Source organism: Balaenoptera borealis, assembly GCF_965194805.1.
Source record: "Balaenoptera borealis genome assembly, chromosome: 8".
Taxonomy (NCBI): Eukaryota; Metazoa; Chordata; class Mammalia; order Artiodactyla; family Balaenopteridae; genus Balaenoptera; species Balaenoptera borealis.
This window is the reverse complement of record NC_138865.1, coordinates 90817159-90834492: the sequence shown is the minus strand read 5'-3', so window position 1 is coordinate 90834492 and position 17334 is coordinate 90817159. Positions and strand designations below refer to the sequence as shown.

The 17334-nt window shown below is 36.2% G+C and overlaps 1 protein-coding gene across 5 annotated transcripts in view; it reads left to right on the top strand.

The window, feature by feature from the left end:
* ERP44 (endoplasmic reticulum protein 44) overlaps window positions 1-17334 on the top strand; it is an 85082-nt gene that overhangs the window by 54432 nt on the left and 13316 nt on the right. For all 5 annotated transcript variants that reach the window (XM_082404116.1, XM_082404115.1, XM_082404119.1 and 2 more), the window contains 6 exons: window positions 2706-2890; window positions 3604-3719; window positions 6542-6599; window positions 8970-9086; window positions 12780-12891; window positions 13879-14020. In XM_082404116.1, coding sequence (XP_082260242.1) covers window positions 2706-2890; window positions 3604-3719; window positions 6542-6599; window positions 8970-9086; window positions 12780-12891; window positions 13879-14020 — 730 coding nt within the window. The remainder of the gene's footprint in view (window positions 1-2705; window positions 2891-3603; window positions 3720-6541; window positions 6600-8969; window positions 9087-12779; window positions 12892-13878; window positions 14021-17334) is intronic.

The window sequence follows — 17334 nt, the reverse complement described above, 5'->3', positions numbered from 1 at the left end:
TTCCATTCCTGACTTCTCCTTGCATTTTCTTCCATTGATGTTGTTTTTTGGAGGAGGTAGTGTCGCAAAGATATATATATATATATGTGTATATATGTATATATACATATATACACATACATATATATATACACACACACATACACGTATATATACATATATGTATATTCCTACTTATTTTCCAAGTTTCTTCTCCATATTTCTTTCACCTTCTCTGCACCTGGCTTTTTTCACTTAACACAGTGTATCTTGGAGATTGCTCCTTAGCAGCACAAAGAGATCTTTTTCATTCCGTTATATAACAGCCTACTACTTCATTGTATGGGTTTACCATACTTCATTTAACCAGTCTCCTACTGATGGATATTTGGGGGAAATAGGAACTTTTAAAAAGACATTTTCCACATTCCAGACCACAGCATTGTAGCATTGGCTAGTATTATAGAACTATGTAACCTAATTTTAACAGCATTTTTATTAAAAACTTTTTCATTTATATATCACTGCAAAAATTCATTTTACAGTATGCTAGGTTTCAGTGTGTAGTGTTCTGGGGACTGAATGAGTTTTTTAGTTAGGAAGGTAAAGTTCCATACTTTTTATTATTTCTTTGGGCTGATTTTCTACTAAGTAGTTTAAGCCTAAGCCTTTGTGGCCTTTGCCTTATAACAGGTGCCTCTGTTTATCTTAAAAGACTTCTACTTGCTTATAGAACCACTCTTACCCCTGAATTTGTAGTACCAGTTTAATATAATTAATTCCTTGATCAGGTAATAGAACCACCATTTTTACAACACCTCAAAGACACGTTTTCTCATTAATTTATCAGGTTGAAAAAGGGCTTATGGCTGATATATCCACTAGTGTTCTGCTTCAAAAAGTATTAACTCCTAAACCAAACAGATTAATGTCTATTTAAATACTTGTATATTAAGGTATCTTAATATTATTTCAGATTTCTGTGATTTGGTGAATAAAATATTCTCCTCGATCTCATGTATGACCAGTGGTTCTGTCTGTTTGCTCATATCTGTCTTCTGTTTAAAGAATTTTAATAGTCAAGTATATTTCCCCTTTATAAATCCTCCATGGAGTTTAACAAAGTGTTATGTGATCTTAATTACATAGTCTTTTCTCCAAACCCCCTTCTGAGAATACATATTCCATCCTTAACTTCTAATACACCATTTTAGTATTCTTTGATTTCTTATCTTAGGAAAAAATGCAACCTTGACTTATCGAAATAGTATAAGAACTTTTACCTCTTCCTAGGCAGTGTAAAGACCTTAGAATACTTAGAATCATTAACCTTCTGCTTACATCCCCTCCCCCAGTTTATATGTTGTTGTTGTTATTATGTATTTTAATTTGTGTCAAACTCCATAAGGCATAATTATTGTTGTTGTTTTGTATAGTCAGTACTCATTTAGATTTTTAAAAATCTTTTTTGAGGTATAGCTAACCTAGAATTAACTGTAAAATGTACAAGTTAAGTTCGACCTATGTATACACCTGTGAAACTGTAAGCACACATATACGTATGTACCCTCTGGTACAGTTGTTTCTACCATCTAATCTCCTAGAAAATTAAGATGGTTAATAGAGTTTATTGCAGTTCTGTTTGTTTTGTTTTTGTTTTGTAAGTACTAGGAATGGAGGTGGGGCTAGAGAATTTTCATGTGTTTTTTTTTTTTTTTTGCCACCATTTTAGAATTCTGCCCTCATTTTAAAACTCAGTTAAAAAAATTCTTCTTTTCATCTGTTTTAAGCTACTTGTGCTCTCTCAGGTCCCCTTCACTCTAAAAAAGTAGTGTATCTTTTATCATTCTCATACATGTGACTAGCATGACATTTGAGCTTTACCAATGTCTAGAAACCATTGATTTCTCCTATTTGCTACCTCTTGGAAATAACAGCAGAAAAATTTAAAGGCTTTTCCATTCTGATTGAGTCAGTATCTTAGTAATTGTGATTCCTAAAAGTGAGATCAGCATATATTTTTACCTAGTTTCTTATTTTGAGGCTATAAATCCTAATTTTAATGATTTGTGTGAGAGTATACCCATAGGTCATAATAAAGGGATTTTTTTTTAGTGTATACTGCTGAGTTTTGCTCTTAATTGTATTAGCTTACACAAAATTTGCATATGTGGGATTATAAATTCTTCTACTAGCAAAGAATCTAATATTAGTTTTTAGCCTTTAAGAGTGATTTTAATTTACATTTAATTCCCTTTTATTAAATACTGTAAGAGATCCTCACAATATAAAGTGACTTGAATTACTGTTTTCAAAATTGGAATTTTGTACATTCCAATTTTTTTCTAGACTGTATCTATAATAATACTGACATTTATTTAGAGTTTACTCTGTCATGCATTTGTATTGTCTCATTTAGTCCTTAAAACAACTTTATGTAGTAGAAATTATTATCCCTACAGATGAGAAACTAAGGCATGGAGAGTTGATGCACCTTACAAGTTCACACATACAGTAAATAGCTTTGGGATTTAAACCAGGTAATATATGTCTGGAGCCTGGCCTCTTAATCAGTATAAACTCTTTTTTTCTCTAATACTGGAAAAGAATTATATGAACCAAAATGTTCTCCCTAAATAATTGTAAGGTTTTTGACTGTTGGGCTAATGGGCCCACTCAGACTAAGTTTGAGGGTGACATTAATTTTTTTTTTTTCATTCTTTTAGCTGATATAGCCCAGAGATATAGGATAAGCAAATACCCAACCCTCAAATTGTTTCGTAATGGGATGATGATGAAGAGAGAATACAGGGGTCAGCGATCAGTGAAAGCACTTGCAGATTACATCAGGCAACAAAAAAGTGACCCCATTCAAGAACTTCATGACTTAGCAGAAATCACCACTCTTGATGTAAGTCATTAACTTTTGCTGGATCAAATGAAGCCTGCCTGATTAATGTAAACAAATTCTTATGCAATCAAAGAATCTGGCATTTTCTTACAGTTCATTGCAGTGGATTTTATATATATATATATATATATATACTTAACAAGTTGAAGTTTTCTTGAATTAATTCTCAAGGGAAATGCTAATATTTTACTGAACCTTTGGATAAAATGTATATAGCAATACAATAAAGTCGCACTAATTTGAATTAATTGAGGGCAAAGGGTAGCCTGAATTATGAAGAAATAGAAGTTAATGTCAGGCATACACAACCAAAGTTTCCGTAGTTTGCTTACTGGAGACCCTTATGTAGAAGTGTGAGAGACCCACGGTGGAGTCTCTACCAACAGTCACACGTTACGAATTGATGTATTATTTTAACACATCTTAGAATTAGTCATCTTGTTTAGGAAGGACTGTCACTGATTAAACAGTTATGTATTTCTTGAAATTTTAAAATAAAATGCTGGAAGGAAATTATTATATTAGATGATAGTTAAGACTGTTTTCGACCTAATGTAATCTTTAATAGTTTTGGACTAGGTGTTAAAAGCCAATTATGCATTTATAGTCATACTTCATTTGGAGATAATTGAACAGCAGCTGGGTAAATGAAATAACATTATTCTTAAAGAACTATGTATGTTTATAAAGTAATTACATACTTTATTTTACAGCGCAGCAAAAGAAATATCATTGGATATTTTGAGCAGAAGGATTCAGAAAACTATAGAGTTTTTGAAAGAGTAGCAAATATTTTGCATGATGATTGTGCCTTTCTAGCTGCATTTGGGTAAGTAGCCTAACTGAGAGTGTGTCAGTGGGTCAGGTCAGCTCAGCTGTCGTGTTAAAATTCTTGTTGTGTGTGGTCGTTTTCTGAAGATGACCTCTCCAAAGATTATCTCAGTCCTCTTAAAGTCACCAACAAATTTTTACACCTATCTCTGACCTCTTTCTAAGAGTTTAAGTCTGTTAATTATTCTTTCTATACTATATTCTATTTCAAAATGTGGGTAAGGGGAAAAGGTTGGACAAGTTAACTCTCATACTTTTGTTCAGCTCATTTACTAACACTATCCTGTGTCACAAAAAATGCTTATTAACCTGTGGGGTTTCCAAACTGAAACAACACAGTGTTTCTCGCTAATGACCATGAACTTCATCATCTTTACTCATCTCTGGCTCTCCACCACCTTTTCTTCTCCCTTCCCTGTCTCAGAGGAACAATGTTCCTTTCCACTGCTAACCTCTTTACTTGTTTCCTTGTAATTGTCCCTTCAAAATCCTCTGGGGCTTTGATCCATCAGTTGTCCTTGCTTTCTCATGTTTTCAACCTGACCCTTTTCATGAACTCCTTTCCTTTTCCAAAAACATGATTCTCTTTCCTGATCTGTCCCTTCTATCTCTTGAGCTATAATCTCATCTCTTTCTTTTCATTCTCAATTTTTTTTCGGAGATTAGTTTTGCTTGGCTACCTTGAATTTCTCATACTTTAACCAGTTAAAATACCTTAAACTCCTGGAAGCTAACTTTCACCTCCATTACCCTAAAGAAACTTCTCTCTACACAGTCACGAAGTGACTTCTTAATTAACAAATCCAGTGGCCTTTTTTCAATCTTAATCCTCTTCAATTTCTCTGAAGGATGTGACCCTCAACTACCCTGTCCTTTTTCTGCTGTGTCTACACTTTATGTTGAACTCCCTGGTTTGATCCTTACCTTTCTGACTTCTCTGGCTTTATCTTGTTTTTTTTTCTTTCTCTTTCAAAATGGAATCATTCTTATGGTTCTGTCTTTGACTCTTTCTTCTCATTGGAGGTTATCTTCCCCCATCCTTTGACGTTATACAATATTATTTTTCTCTTTTCTTTGGTCTATAACTGGTAGACTCTATTGTGGTACCTATCTTGAGTAGAGCCCAGATTTCTGGCATACTATGTCCTCTTCATTTTGTGACCTTTTTCCTTGTTTTAAATGCTTCTATAGGCTTTTTATGTGTGTTTTATTGTAAACATTATCAGTGTTTTTTGAAGATTGTTGTACAGAGTAAATAACGAAAAGAACTTCTCCCCCGTGCTTTTTGTAATACTATTTCCAGCCACGCAGGCCCCTTGCTATTCCTCAAACACTGCAAGCACACTTCTGCAGCAGAGCCTTTGCCCTTACTGTCTCTATCCAAAGTGCTTTGTCCAGATATCATCTCATCAGAAAGATCTTTCCTGATAGCTGTATATAAAATAGCACTGACATCATCCAACTTGTCATTCTTTATCCACTTATTTTTCTTCATAGCACCTTTTTTTGGTTTGTTTTTAACCACCCAAGATAAAAATATCTAGTTGCTTGTCTTTCCCCACAAAAATGGAAGCTCCATGAGAGCATGTTGTCAGTTTTGTTCACTGCTGTGTACCAAGTGCCAAGAACATAGCTGGTACAAAGGAAGCACATAGTAAATAGTGAATGAATGAATGGAGCATGTTCTTCCTTTCTGTTCCAGTGTCCTCAATCTAGTTTAGCACTGCTTGCCCCTATCTCCTAACTACTGTAGTCAGAACCTGGAGATAAATCAGGGTTCATTTAATCCAAATATAATTTAGAGAGAGAAAAAGTTACCCATTTTGACTTAGAATTTGTTGTAGAATTCACTCACCAAATATTTATTCACCTATTACGTGCCTGTACCAGGCATGGGAAATAGTAAACAAATAAACAAAAAATTAGTTATTTATGGAACTATATTCTAATGATGTGTAGGTTATTTCATCTATTTTTTTATTTTAGAAGTTTTGGTTTTAAAAATAAAAAAGAATTCATGGTTGAGTCTGACTTAATAAGCAGATAATATGTTTGTGTGACTGGTTTATGTGACTACATCAATGACCTTGATCCTCAGTTACTAGAAACAATCTGGGGTCAAAAACAGCTATTTACTGCCCAAACTGCCAATCCACAGATAAAATACTGAGTCACAAAAACAGCTAACTAAAATTTCCCTTTAAAAAAATCTGCCTCGTATTAAATTTTTCCTTTAAATGTATGCTTTTGTTTTCCTTTAAATGTATCCTTTAAATGTATGCTTTCTTATTTATTTATTTATTTATTTATTTATTTATTTATTTATTTATTTATGGCTGTGTTGGGTCTTTGTTGCAGCACGTGGGCTTTCTCTAGTTGCGGTGAGCGGGGGCTACTCATCGTTGTGGTGCGCGGGCTTCTCATTGTGGTGGCTTCTCTTGCTGTGGAGCACAGGCTCTAGGCATGCAGGCTTCAGTAGTTGCAGCGCATGGGCTCAGTAGTTGTGGCTCGCGGGCTCTAGAGCGCAGGCTCAGTAGTTGTGGCGCACAGGCTTAGTTGCTCCGTGGCATGTGGGATCTTCCTGGACCAGGGCTCTAATCCGTGTCTCCTGCATTGGCCAGTGGATTCTTAACCATTGTGCCACCAAGGAAGCCCGGTATTGCATAATCTTATAAGTAGAAAAGAAGATGGACAAGTATATATTTCAAGTTGTTATAGTTCATATGTTGCAAAACAGCTAGGGAATTCTGCTTCATTCAGGTATATTGCTGCCATTAGTTTTCTTAAAAAATATTATTACTGCTTCTCTCTTTCCATTAGAGCTGTTTCAAAACCAGAAAGATACAGTGGAGACAACATAATCTACAAACCACCAGGGGTAAGTTGCTATTTCTTAGTGTATAGTTTTTAATATAATTTAAGTACATATATAGTATTATCTGTAGTTTTGTACATGTTAATGTTCACAGAATCATAAAGTTTTAATATAGGAAGGAACCTTAAGGCATCATTTTGTGCTAATCCAAACCTTTCAAAGTAAAGATGAGGACACAAGCCTAAAGTCACACAGGCATTCAGTGGCAGAGCTGGGACTAGAGATCCCTTGATCCCCAGGCCTTTTTCACCTCTCTGTTTTGCCTTTGGCCTGGGACTCAAATTTTAAAAAAGGCTTCAGTGGTCTGTGATCATCACTCCAACTTGAGTGAGACTAGCCAAGCTCCCAAATCTCCTGGGGTATAAGTTCACCTGGTACTTGCCAGATACTAAGGAGTGCTAGGTTGTTTTTAACCCTTGGCTAAGAAGTTAGGTGTGTCTAAACTTAGAAGTAGCTGTTTAGGCCCAGGTGATGGTAGCCACAAAAAAGAGAGACAGAAATCACAGTATTGTCACCCCAAATTGACCTAACGGTCTGTCATTGCAATTTTCACACACACACAAATAGAAACCTATGGATTTTTTTTTTAATTCATAGTTTTCATTTTAATGTGTTTTTTTTGTGGCATTTTGACACTGAAGTTTTCAACTTTTCTGTAGTCATATGAATGAATTTTTTGCTTAGAAAGCTCATTTCCTATTTTGAATTCATATAGGTATTTGCCTGTATTCTCTGCAATTGTATTTCTTTAATAATAGCTTACATAGTGTGACCATCTCTGGATTATCAGAATCTATGTGTCTCTCAGTGTAGTTTTCTTGTTAAGAGCACAGGCTCTGGAATGAGACTGTTTTAATGTCAAATCTGCCACCTTCCTTACCACCTCACACCAGTCAGAATGGCCATCATTAAAAAGTCTACAAGTAACAAATGCTGGAGAGGGTGTGGAGAAAAGAGAACCCTCCTACTCTGTTGGTGGGAATGTAAATTGGTGCAGCCACTATGGAAAACAATATGGAGGTTCCTTAAAAAACAAAAAATAGAGTTGCCATATGATCCAGCACTCCCACTCCTGGGCATATACCCAGACAAAACCATAATTCAAAAAAGACACGAACCCCTATGTTCATAGCAGCACTATTTACAATAGCCAAGATATGGAAACAACCTAAATATCCATCGACAGATGAATGGATAAAGATGTGGTACATATATATAATGGAATATTACTCAGCCATAAAAAAGAATAAAATAATGGCATTTGTAGCAACATGGATGGACCTAGAGATTATCATACTAAGGGAAGTTAAGTCAGAAAGAGAAAGACAAATACCGTATCACTTATATGTGGAATCTAAAATACAGTACAAATCAACATATCTACGAACAGACTCACAGACATAGAGAACAGACTTGTGGTTGCCAACGGGGAGAGTAGGTAGGGGAGGGAAGGAATGGGAGTTTTGGATTAGCAGAGGCAAACTATTACTGTATATAGGGTGGATAACCAAGGTCCTACTGTATAGCACAGGGAACTATATTCAATATCCATAATGGAAAAGAATATGAAAAAGAATATATATATATTCTTATATAACTGAGTCACTTTGGTCTATAGAAAAAATGAACACAACATTGTAAATCAATTATACTTCAATAAAATAAAAAATAGAATCTGCTACCTTCCTAGGTGTATAACTCTGGGAAAGTTTATTAGCTTCTCTGTGCTTTAGTTTGTTCATTAGTAAAAACAGCCATGATAATACTGGTACCTGCTTTATGGGGATGTTTCGAGGATTAATTGAGTCAACACATACAAGGTGTTTACAGTGGTAAAACAGTGCTTGGTCACAGTAAGTTGGCTTAGGTAATGTTAGCTATTTACCATCATTTTAGGCACTTCATAGATACGATTTTGAGTGAATGTGGAAACAGATACTGCAGTTAATTAATTTTAGAGATAGCCATACCTTAGATTTATATAGTATCATGTATTTTTCAAGGCTTTTTCACTGGAAGTCTCCAGATTTTCTTCTAACATTTTTGAAGGGAGAGATAGCTAAATTAAATCATTAGGATAATTCTTCTTTTCACAATGTCTGCCTGCTATTGATGAAGATACTGGTAAACATTTAATTGACGCAAATCCAAGGGAAAGCAGAAGGCTTACACATCACAGGTTGGATAATCAGGTCCCCGATAATCACAGAGTTATCAGCTTATTACCATCTATAGCCCTCTTTCTCAGGAGTTCCATGTTTTTTGTTTCTTTTGTATCCTGTGTAGATTTTCTGGGCTCATAGATGGCTTTAAGAATGCATTTTTGCTAGCACAGGTTAGATTTGTTTAATTTTTTTTCTGTTTTTATAACAGCATTCTGCTCCAGATATGGTGTACTTGGGATCTATGACAAATTTTGATGGGACTTACAATTGGATTCAAGATAAATGTGTTCCTCTTGTCCGAGAAATAACATTTGAAAATGGAGAGGTACGGACTTTCTAATGTGTGTTGTTATTTTTAATTAAGATTTCCAAAAGAGCAAGCTTCCTCCACCCATCTTACTATTTTACCACAGAACTTATCAGTTATAAAAATCATACAGTGAACATAAGTACATATAGCTATTTCCGTAATACAGGCCAATGGTTCTCCACCTCTGCTATCCCAGAACCCCACTGTTGTATTTCCTGCAATAGCAGTGGTTCATGACAGCCTTGAAAATGAGTTTGAAAGTGCCTCTCAGGGGATTCTGATCACACCCTTGGTTGAAGATCCTTGTTTAAGGGGACTGCTTTAGAAGCAGTGCTCTGCAGATTTTAGTTACAATTAATTACATACAGTGAATAATCCTTTGGTATAAAAAGGTTTTTCTGATTCCTGTCTATCCTAAAAGAATGAAACTGTGTTCTCTTTCCATCGTAAATAATGAAAGCGATTATCAGTTATTATGTAACTGTCCTCAGTGATCCCATGCGCCTGAAATAAAGCCCATCCCAAACTCTGAACAACTCCCACAAAAACAAAACACAAAAACCTAAGAGGTTGGAGGAGCAAGTACAAAGAGCTGTGTCTGTGAGGTGCATCTCTCTGTTCTTTACTGTATTCGAAACATATCTTTCATTTCATTTTACTCCTTCATTTTCAAAACCCTCAGTCTAAGAATGTAATTTTAAAAAAACATTAAAAAAAGTTCAAAAAAACCTTTCTATATGCATACTTACTTCAAAGAATTTTAAGTGCATAGCTCAGGTATTGAATACACAACTGAAGAAATTATCACAGAGTAAACACACCCATATAATCCCCACCAAGTCAGAGGTTGGCAATTCTGTAAAAAGTCAGATAGTAAATATTTTAGGCTTTGCAGTTCATATAGTCTCTGTTGCAACTACTCAACTTGGCAGTTGTGGCACAAAAGCAGCCCTTGATAGTACATAAATAAGTATGGTTGTGTTCCAGTAAAGCTTGCTTGCTTGCTTATTGTCTTAGTTTTTATCAAATGAACATCCCTTCTACTTTCTCAGTTCTCAGGGCTTCAGGTATGTTTAGCTGAATTAACTTACATTTTTATTGTATCATTTAGTCCTTAGAGGCTCAGAAAGATCTAGTAACCTGTCACGATTATTCACCTGCTTTGACAGTTCTTACAGGGATACTTTCAAAACAGAATTTAAAGTTATGGAGCTGGAAAATCTTAATTAAACAGAGGTCTGTCCATCTTCCCCCAGCCCTGCCTCCCGCCCTACAGTAGTTGGCATGTTTAATAATTCTTTAGATTTATTACATGTTGTAACCAACTACCCATAAATCCTTTAAACTATGGGGAAAGATTTGTTAACCTCTGAACCTGGTTGTCTTGCTACCCCTCTCCTGAATCCTTTAATACCTGCTGGGTAAAGAATATGTTGGTATGGATGTGGACATGGGTACACCTGGAAGCTCTAGCAGCATAAACTACCAGCTACTATGTTAATGTATGTACTGATAAATTAGTTTAGCAAACTAATTCACATAGTTTCGAACTATTAATCTGTTTATTACTTGTCTCTTTACAGCTGTTATTTCATCCATATTTGTGTTTTTTTGTTTCAACAATTTTTTGTTTACTTACAAAATTAGTAATTTTGTTTATTACTAATAAAGTAATATATTTGTTTCTACTTTTAACTTCTTAGCTCTCAAATTTTCCAAAAGGTAACTGCTGAGTCTTCTTTCCCAATTAGTATTTATTCAGCAACATTTGTGTCTTCATTTATTCAGTCATAGGTTGATTACACATTGTGTACAAAAATCTGTGAGCAAAGGAGAAGTGAAATAAGATTCTCTGTCTTTAAGGGGTTTTCAATCCAGTAGTTCACATGTACAGACAATATAAAGACATGCCCCATGCCACATGAGGGGCACTGAGAATATGTTCTGAGAGTTCAGAGGAGAGAACTCAGTTCTACCTTTGGCAGAAATGGGATAGAATCAGGAATGGCTTTCTAAAAGAGGCATTTCAGTCCTGAAACAAAAGGGATAAAAGAGAAAGAGAGGTACTAATGGAAACAGGGAATTAAGAGGAGGGGACAGTGCATTTTATGTTGAGCATTGAAGGTACTGGAACTGGACTTGGAGATATAAATAAGGGACCAATTTGAGGTGGTGACTGAGATTGTTGACCTAGTTGAAGTTGCCAGGCTAGTGCAGAGAAGTCCAAAGACAGAACCATGGAGGAGTAGTGGCAATTAATGTGTTGGGAAAGAAAAAATGTGAGCACAAGAGATAAAAAGTGAGGAAGAAGAAATTCTAAGTCAGTTTGCTAAAACATCATTGTAATGCCAGGAGCTGGGGGTAAGAGAGATGGGAAGTGACTGCTAATGACTATGGATTTCTTTTAGGAGTGATGAAATGTTCTGGAATTAGATAGTGTTGATGCTTGCAATCTTGTGAATATAATAAAACCCACCAAATTGTACACTTTAAAATGCTGCATTTTATGGTATTTGAATTACAGTCATCTCTTGCTTTCTGCCGGGAATTGATTCCCAGACCCCCACGGATATCAAAATCCTCGGATGCTCAAGTCCCTTACAGTTGGCCCTCCAGTATTTGTGGGTTCCACATCTATGGATTCAACCAGTCGTGGATCCTGTGGATATGGAAGGCCGACTATATATCTCAATTAACAAAAAAAGGTGAACTTGATGAAAAGCTTAATCATTTATCCTATGTATGTGTGGAACAGGCTTAAACATAGAGACAGGAACCAGAAGAAAACTCTTATCCTATAAATTAGGTTCCAGTTTCAGTTTTTTTAGGGTAAGGACATGTGTGCTTTCTGCTGAGGCAGTTCCTAAATTACAGAGAGATAGGCAAAAGAATTGTTAATGGAAATGATTTTATTATGAGGCCCTTTCTGGACTTTTTTTATGAGTCAGAACTTAGCATTTGTCAGAGAGAATAAATGATCAAAATATGCTGTCTACTTATCACATTTCTCTTGTATTCTCCAATAACAATAATAAAATTTTTTTAAGTAACAAAAATTTCAAGGTATTTTTGTGTATGTATACATACAAGGTATATAAACATACACATATATAGTGGCAAGTATTTGTTAATAATGTTGATAAATTGTGTATGGGTTGAAAACTGGCTATGTTATAGGGTTTTTGTCTTTTGTTCTGAATCACACTTTTCAGCTTTTGGTAGGTCTCATGTAAGTGGAGTGGTTTTTGCAATAAACCTTAGAATAAGCATAAGTTTGCAAATCAGTTAGATTTATTTATTGCTGGTACACTCAGTTTTTCAGTGTTATCCGTGAAGACTGTTTATCCCCTTGTAAAATCAACATCTTGAAAAAGAATCAGCATAGTTCCTCCTTTGGTCAGCTCACGTTTTAAATGTCATGGCTTCATCCAATACTAGCTAACAGGTCAGCCCAGTGATTACTTTAAGGCAGGTCAGCATCTACAGTACAGCAGGACATGTGAGTCCTCTGAGTGCTTGGATACTTCAGGTGGAGGGCATGCGTTCCTTCTTCCATTAAGGCATTTATTTACACCATTGGATCTCTTTCCTGGGATGTTGCCGCTGTTGCATGTTATGTGGGCTGGGTTTAAAGTTGTTCCTACCTAGAAAATAGCTAGAGCTGAATGGAGAGGCCTGATAATTCTCACTGAATACTTCTCTATACAGGAATTGACAGAAGAAGGACTGCCTTTTCTCATACTCTTCCACATGAAAGAAGATACAGAGAGTTTAGAAATATTCCAGAATGAAGTAGCCCGACAATTAATAAGTGAAAAAGGTAGACAGATTAAGGTGTTTGTTTATATCCTTCCTTTCTCTATTTTTTTACCTTCTCCCTTTTCCATTACATTAATACTCACATAAACATTTTTGGGTTAAAAACTTAACAAATTATTTTAACTCTACTCAACTCCTGAATTTACATGAAAACATGGGGATGGGAGGCGTTAGTAGAGATAATATGAAGCAATAGCTTTAAAAACAAAAAAACAAAAAACCCTGACTCTTTTAGCTCTCTAAAATCAAACAGCATGAAAAGTGGGGTCATGGGTGGACAGTGTTAGTTTGAGGCACTTTCTTCCAGCACCTTGATACTTGTCTGGTCCTTTTCTAATAGTCCCAGAAATATTGCTGAGAGAACTTACACAGTCAGATTAACATTTACTGTATTTCCAAATGGAAGAAAGTTGAGTAGTTCTCTGCAGACTTCTCCAAAGCATCAAAAAGGAATTTGAGGTATCACCAGCTTTCCCTCTGTAGTTAGAGAAGAAAGTCAAACAAGATAAACTGAAGGCTTTGTATAGAGCCATGCCCATATTAGTCACTGTAAATATTTTTGGGGTTGAATTGGATTAAAAATCAACCAATAGCGACTGGAAGGGCATCCTTCATCCTTGATGAAATGAAGATGCTCCCATTTTTACCCATTTAAAGAAAATTTAAAAATTCACTATAGCATTTGAATTTGGGTTGAGTTCCTATAATTTCTAAGGAAATTATACTCTCTGCCCTAAGAATTAAGATCCTACCTTTTTAAAGTGTTGTAATATTTAGGTTTTAGTTTCTGTGGTCTATATTGCTCTAAAGCATGTTGGGTTTTTTTAGTATGTCACTTTTTATGAACTTGCAAACTTATGAGAATACACTGTGGAGGGTTGACTATTGTGCTAGACAGAAATGTCTTAGCTGATTGCATGTCCTCTTCCTCTTTTGACCCTCTAAAGAATATTCTAATCTACCTCTCCAAATTCTATTTCTTTTAAAGGTACAATAAACTTTTTACATGCTGACTGTGACAAATTTAGACATCCTCTTCTGCATATACAGAAAACTCCAGCAGATTGCCCTGTAATAGCTATTGACAGCTTTAGGCATATGTATGTCTTTGGAGACTTCAGGGATGTATTGTAAGTATTCATTTTGGTTTTTTAAAATTACTGATATATGTCTCAAAAATGAACTTAAAATAATTGTTTGAATATTTTAAATAACGCTATGTTGAAATACTTTGTTATTCGGAGGGAAGAGTTTTTTTTTTTTCACTCCAGAGTATAGTGTAATTGACTGTGGGGAATTCCCTGATGGTCCAACGGTTAGGACTTGGCGCTTTCACCGGTCAGGGAACTAAGATCCCGCAAGCTGAGCAGTGCGGAAAAAAAAAGAAAAGAAAATGTTAATTGACTATGAGAATTATGATATATCCCTATAGAAATGCCAGCATTAGATGATCCTAAATGCTTGGGAATTAATCTCTGAAAGAAAATTTTTGACCTATGAGAAATTCGTTTTGAATTGAGTTTGGTCTTTGTCAGCACATCAAGGAAAGTAGGTTAATCCTAGGTAGGTTAAAGGAAATGGGTAATATTGCTGCTCATTTGTGACTGTGTCTACCAAGAATATTAGTGGTATTTAAGACCCAGAAGATGGCTATGACAAGGCATTTATAAGGGCATACAGCTAGGAACCTTTCCAAGAACAGATATGCTTTCTGACTCTATTTTCACCTTTCCATAGTATTAATAAACATATAAACCTTGTAACTACCACAGATATTACATTTTTATCAGCTTTCTGAGATGTTAAATACAATGGTTAAAAATGGAAATGTTTCTTCATATATGAAAAATTTAAGCAATACAGGTATTAATTCAAACTAGACCTTTTCTTTTCAAAATTCATTTAAATAACCCCCTTTTTTAATGTCCAAAGATTAAATTTCACAGTTAGAGGGTGATTTGAAGTCCTGCTGCAGGATGAATTACCTCACTCATTTCTAAATATTTCAATAGAGATGTGGTTGTTTGATAGAAGACTCTCAGTCCTCATACAGCGAGGCCTACGTTTGAGTCCTACCTCGGTGAAGTCACTTAACTTCTCTGTTCTTGTTTCTTTACACTTAAAATATGGTTGGTGGTACAGCCTCCCTGATGGGATTGTTACAGAAATTAACGAGAGATGATGGCTGTGTTATGAACCTTAAAGTACTTACAGATACTGTTTTTATTTTACCTGTACTCAAAAGAATACCACTTAGCATATTAACTCATTGAAAATTTATGCGGGTCTTCTATACGACAGTTGTATAATATAAACCAAGTCATATAAAAACCAACGGTTTAAAGTTTACTAAGACTGGATCCCTGCCCTCAAAGAACTCGCAACCAGGTAGAAAAAGGAGACAAGCTGGGTAACAGGCAGTTGTTTTATAATGTGATAAGTGCTCTGGCAAGAGTTCAGCAGAGGGGGCACCTGATTCAAGATTTCTGGAGATGTTAATGCCTAAGGTAGGACCTAAAGTTCTCTAGAAGTTTTTCATGGAAGTGAGAGGGAGACAGGGCTTGGAGAAAGGTGATGTTGGCAGAAACAAGTACAGTCTCTTGGCTGAATATGAGTGGACAGCAGGGGTATTGCTGAGGGATGAGGTCAAGAGAAGTAAATAGGAGCTTGTTCATGAAAGCCCCTACATGCTGTGTTAAGGAAGTTTGATCCTGAAAACTATGAAGAGCCAATGAAGGATTTTAATCAGGGGATTGTTTTTTTAAAGATCACTCTGAATGCAAACTGGAGGATAGATTAGAGGGAGTCAAAATAGGATCTAGGAGGATGTTCAGTAATCCAGGCAAGAGTTGATGATAGATTCTTAAGTGAATGAATTTCCAAAATTCTGGCAGTAGCACTAAGTAAAGCTAGAGAGAAGCAGGATTCTTGAGACTTGTTTTTAGGTGGAATAGGAGGACTTGGTATTTCAGTAAGTGGGGGAGGGGCGAGGCCAGCCCTGATGACCAGGACTCTGATTTGGACAACTAACTGGGTTGTGGTGCTACTAACTGAGCTGGGAACTTAGTGGAGAAGCAGCCTTGTGGTAAAGATGATGAGTTCCCTTTCTTGGTGTATTGAATTTGAGGTGCTTGTGGGCTACAAAGGAGAAGAGTGTCCAGAATGGAGTTTACATGGCTCTGGGATTCAACAGTGAGATAAGGGCTGGGTCTTGAACACATGAGGATGTAGTTGAAGTTACTGAAACAGATGAGATGACCTAGAACAGGGTTGAAAATGGAACCCTGATGAATACCAGCAATTAAGGAGAGGATAGAAGAAGGAACATGTGCAGAAGACTGAAGAGGAGGAGGAATCAAAGACGTGAAAGAAAATACAGAAAAGAGTAATATGGTAATTGCGGGAGGAGCACTTCTAGCAGGAAGGAATGCTCAACCAGAAGATAAGGATGGAGCATCTGTTAGAGTTGACCCTCAAAAGGCTGTATTGCAATGAATTGAAGAGTGTTTGGTGAGGAAATGAAGATTTTGATATGAAGATTCTTGCAAGAAGCTAGCCTCGAAAGGGAAAGAAAAATAGGGAGATAGCTCCAGAGAGACATAGGGTGAAGTAAAGTTTTAGCTTTTCTTCCCCCCACCCCCCTTAGGGTAACAAGAAACTAACCATGATTAAATGCTTGTGGGACAGAATCAGATGGATTTATTGAAGAGAGAGGGAAAAGAGGGGCTCACTGATAAAGGAAAGCCGTAAGGACCACAGAGGGAATGAGGAGCAAAGGAAAGGAAATAACCTACCCTCTCTAGTGAGAAAGCGAAGAAAGGAACGGTGCAGCATTTCGTTGGGTTGTTTGGGGATTATGGTGTTAGTGACAGCAGCAGAAGACTGCTGAGGATCCTGTCTGATTCTTGTTTTTAACTATGGCTAAGGAAGCAAGATCATTTGCTGAGTGAGGAGCTGGGGGATAGTTGAGAGGGCAGGACTATGCTGGATTTAAAAAGGAAGAGTAGTTGTTCCCAGAAATCCACCATAAAGATCCAGATCTCCCTAACAATCCGGCATTTATTTGGATTAAAAATTGGAACTCATACAGTCCGCTTAGCAACTGTGTGAGCGTTGACTGTTGTGCTAGACAGAAATGTCTTAGCTGATTGCATGTCCTCTTCCTCTTACTTCATTGGCTTGCCTCCAGAGGCTGCAAGCTCAAGATAAAAGAACAAACTTTTTAGGAGAGGGGGCAGCTGTTCTAGTGGTTGAGCTCGCTGCAAGAGTTTCCAGGCAGTGACTGTGTTTGGCATTAAAATGCTGCCCTATTCATGGGTCATTTGCATGAAGTCTTATCAGGCCATTTCCCTACCTTTGGTAGTGGATAAATCTTGGGGTATTTACTTCTTCCTTTCACTGGAAATTTGCAGCCCTAATTATGAAGTCTCAAATTAGTGGAAGT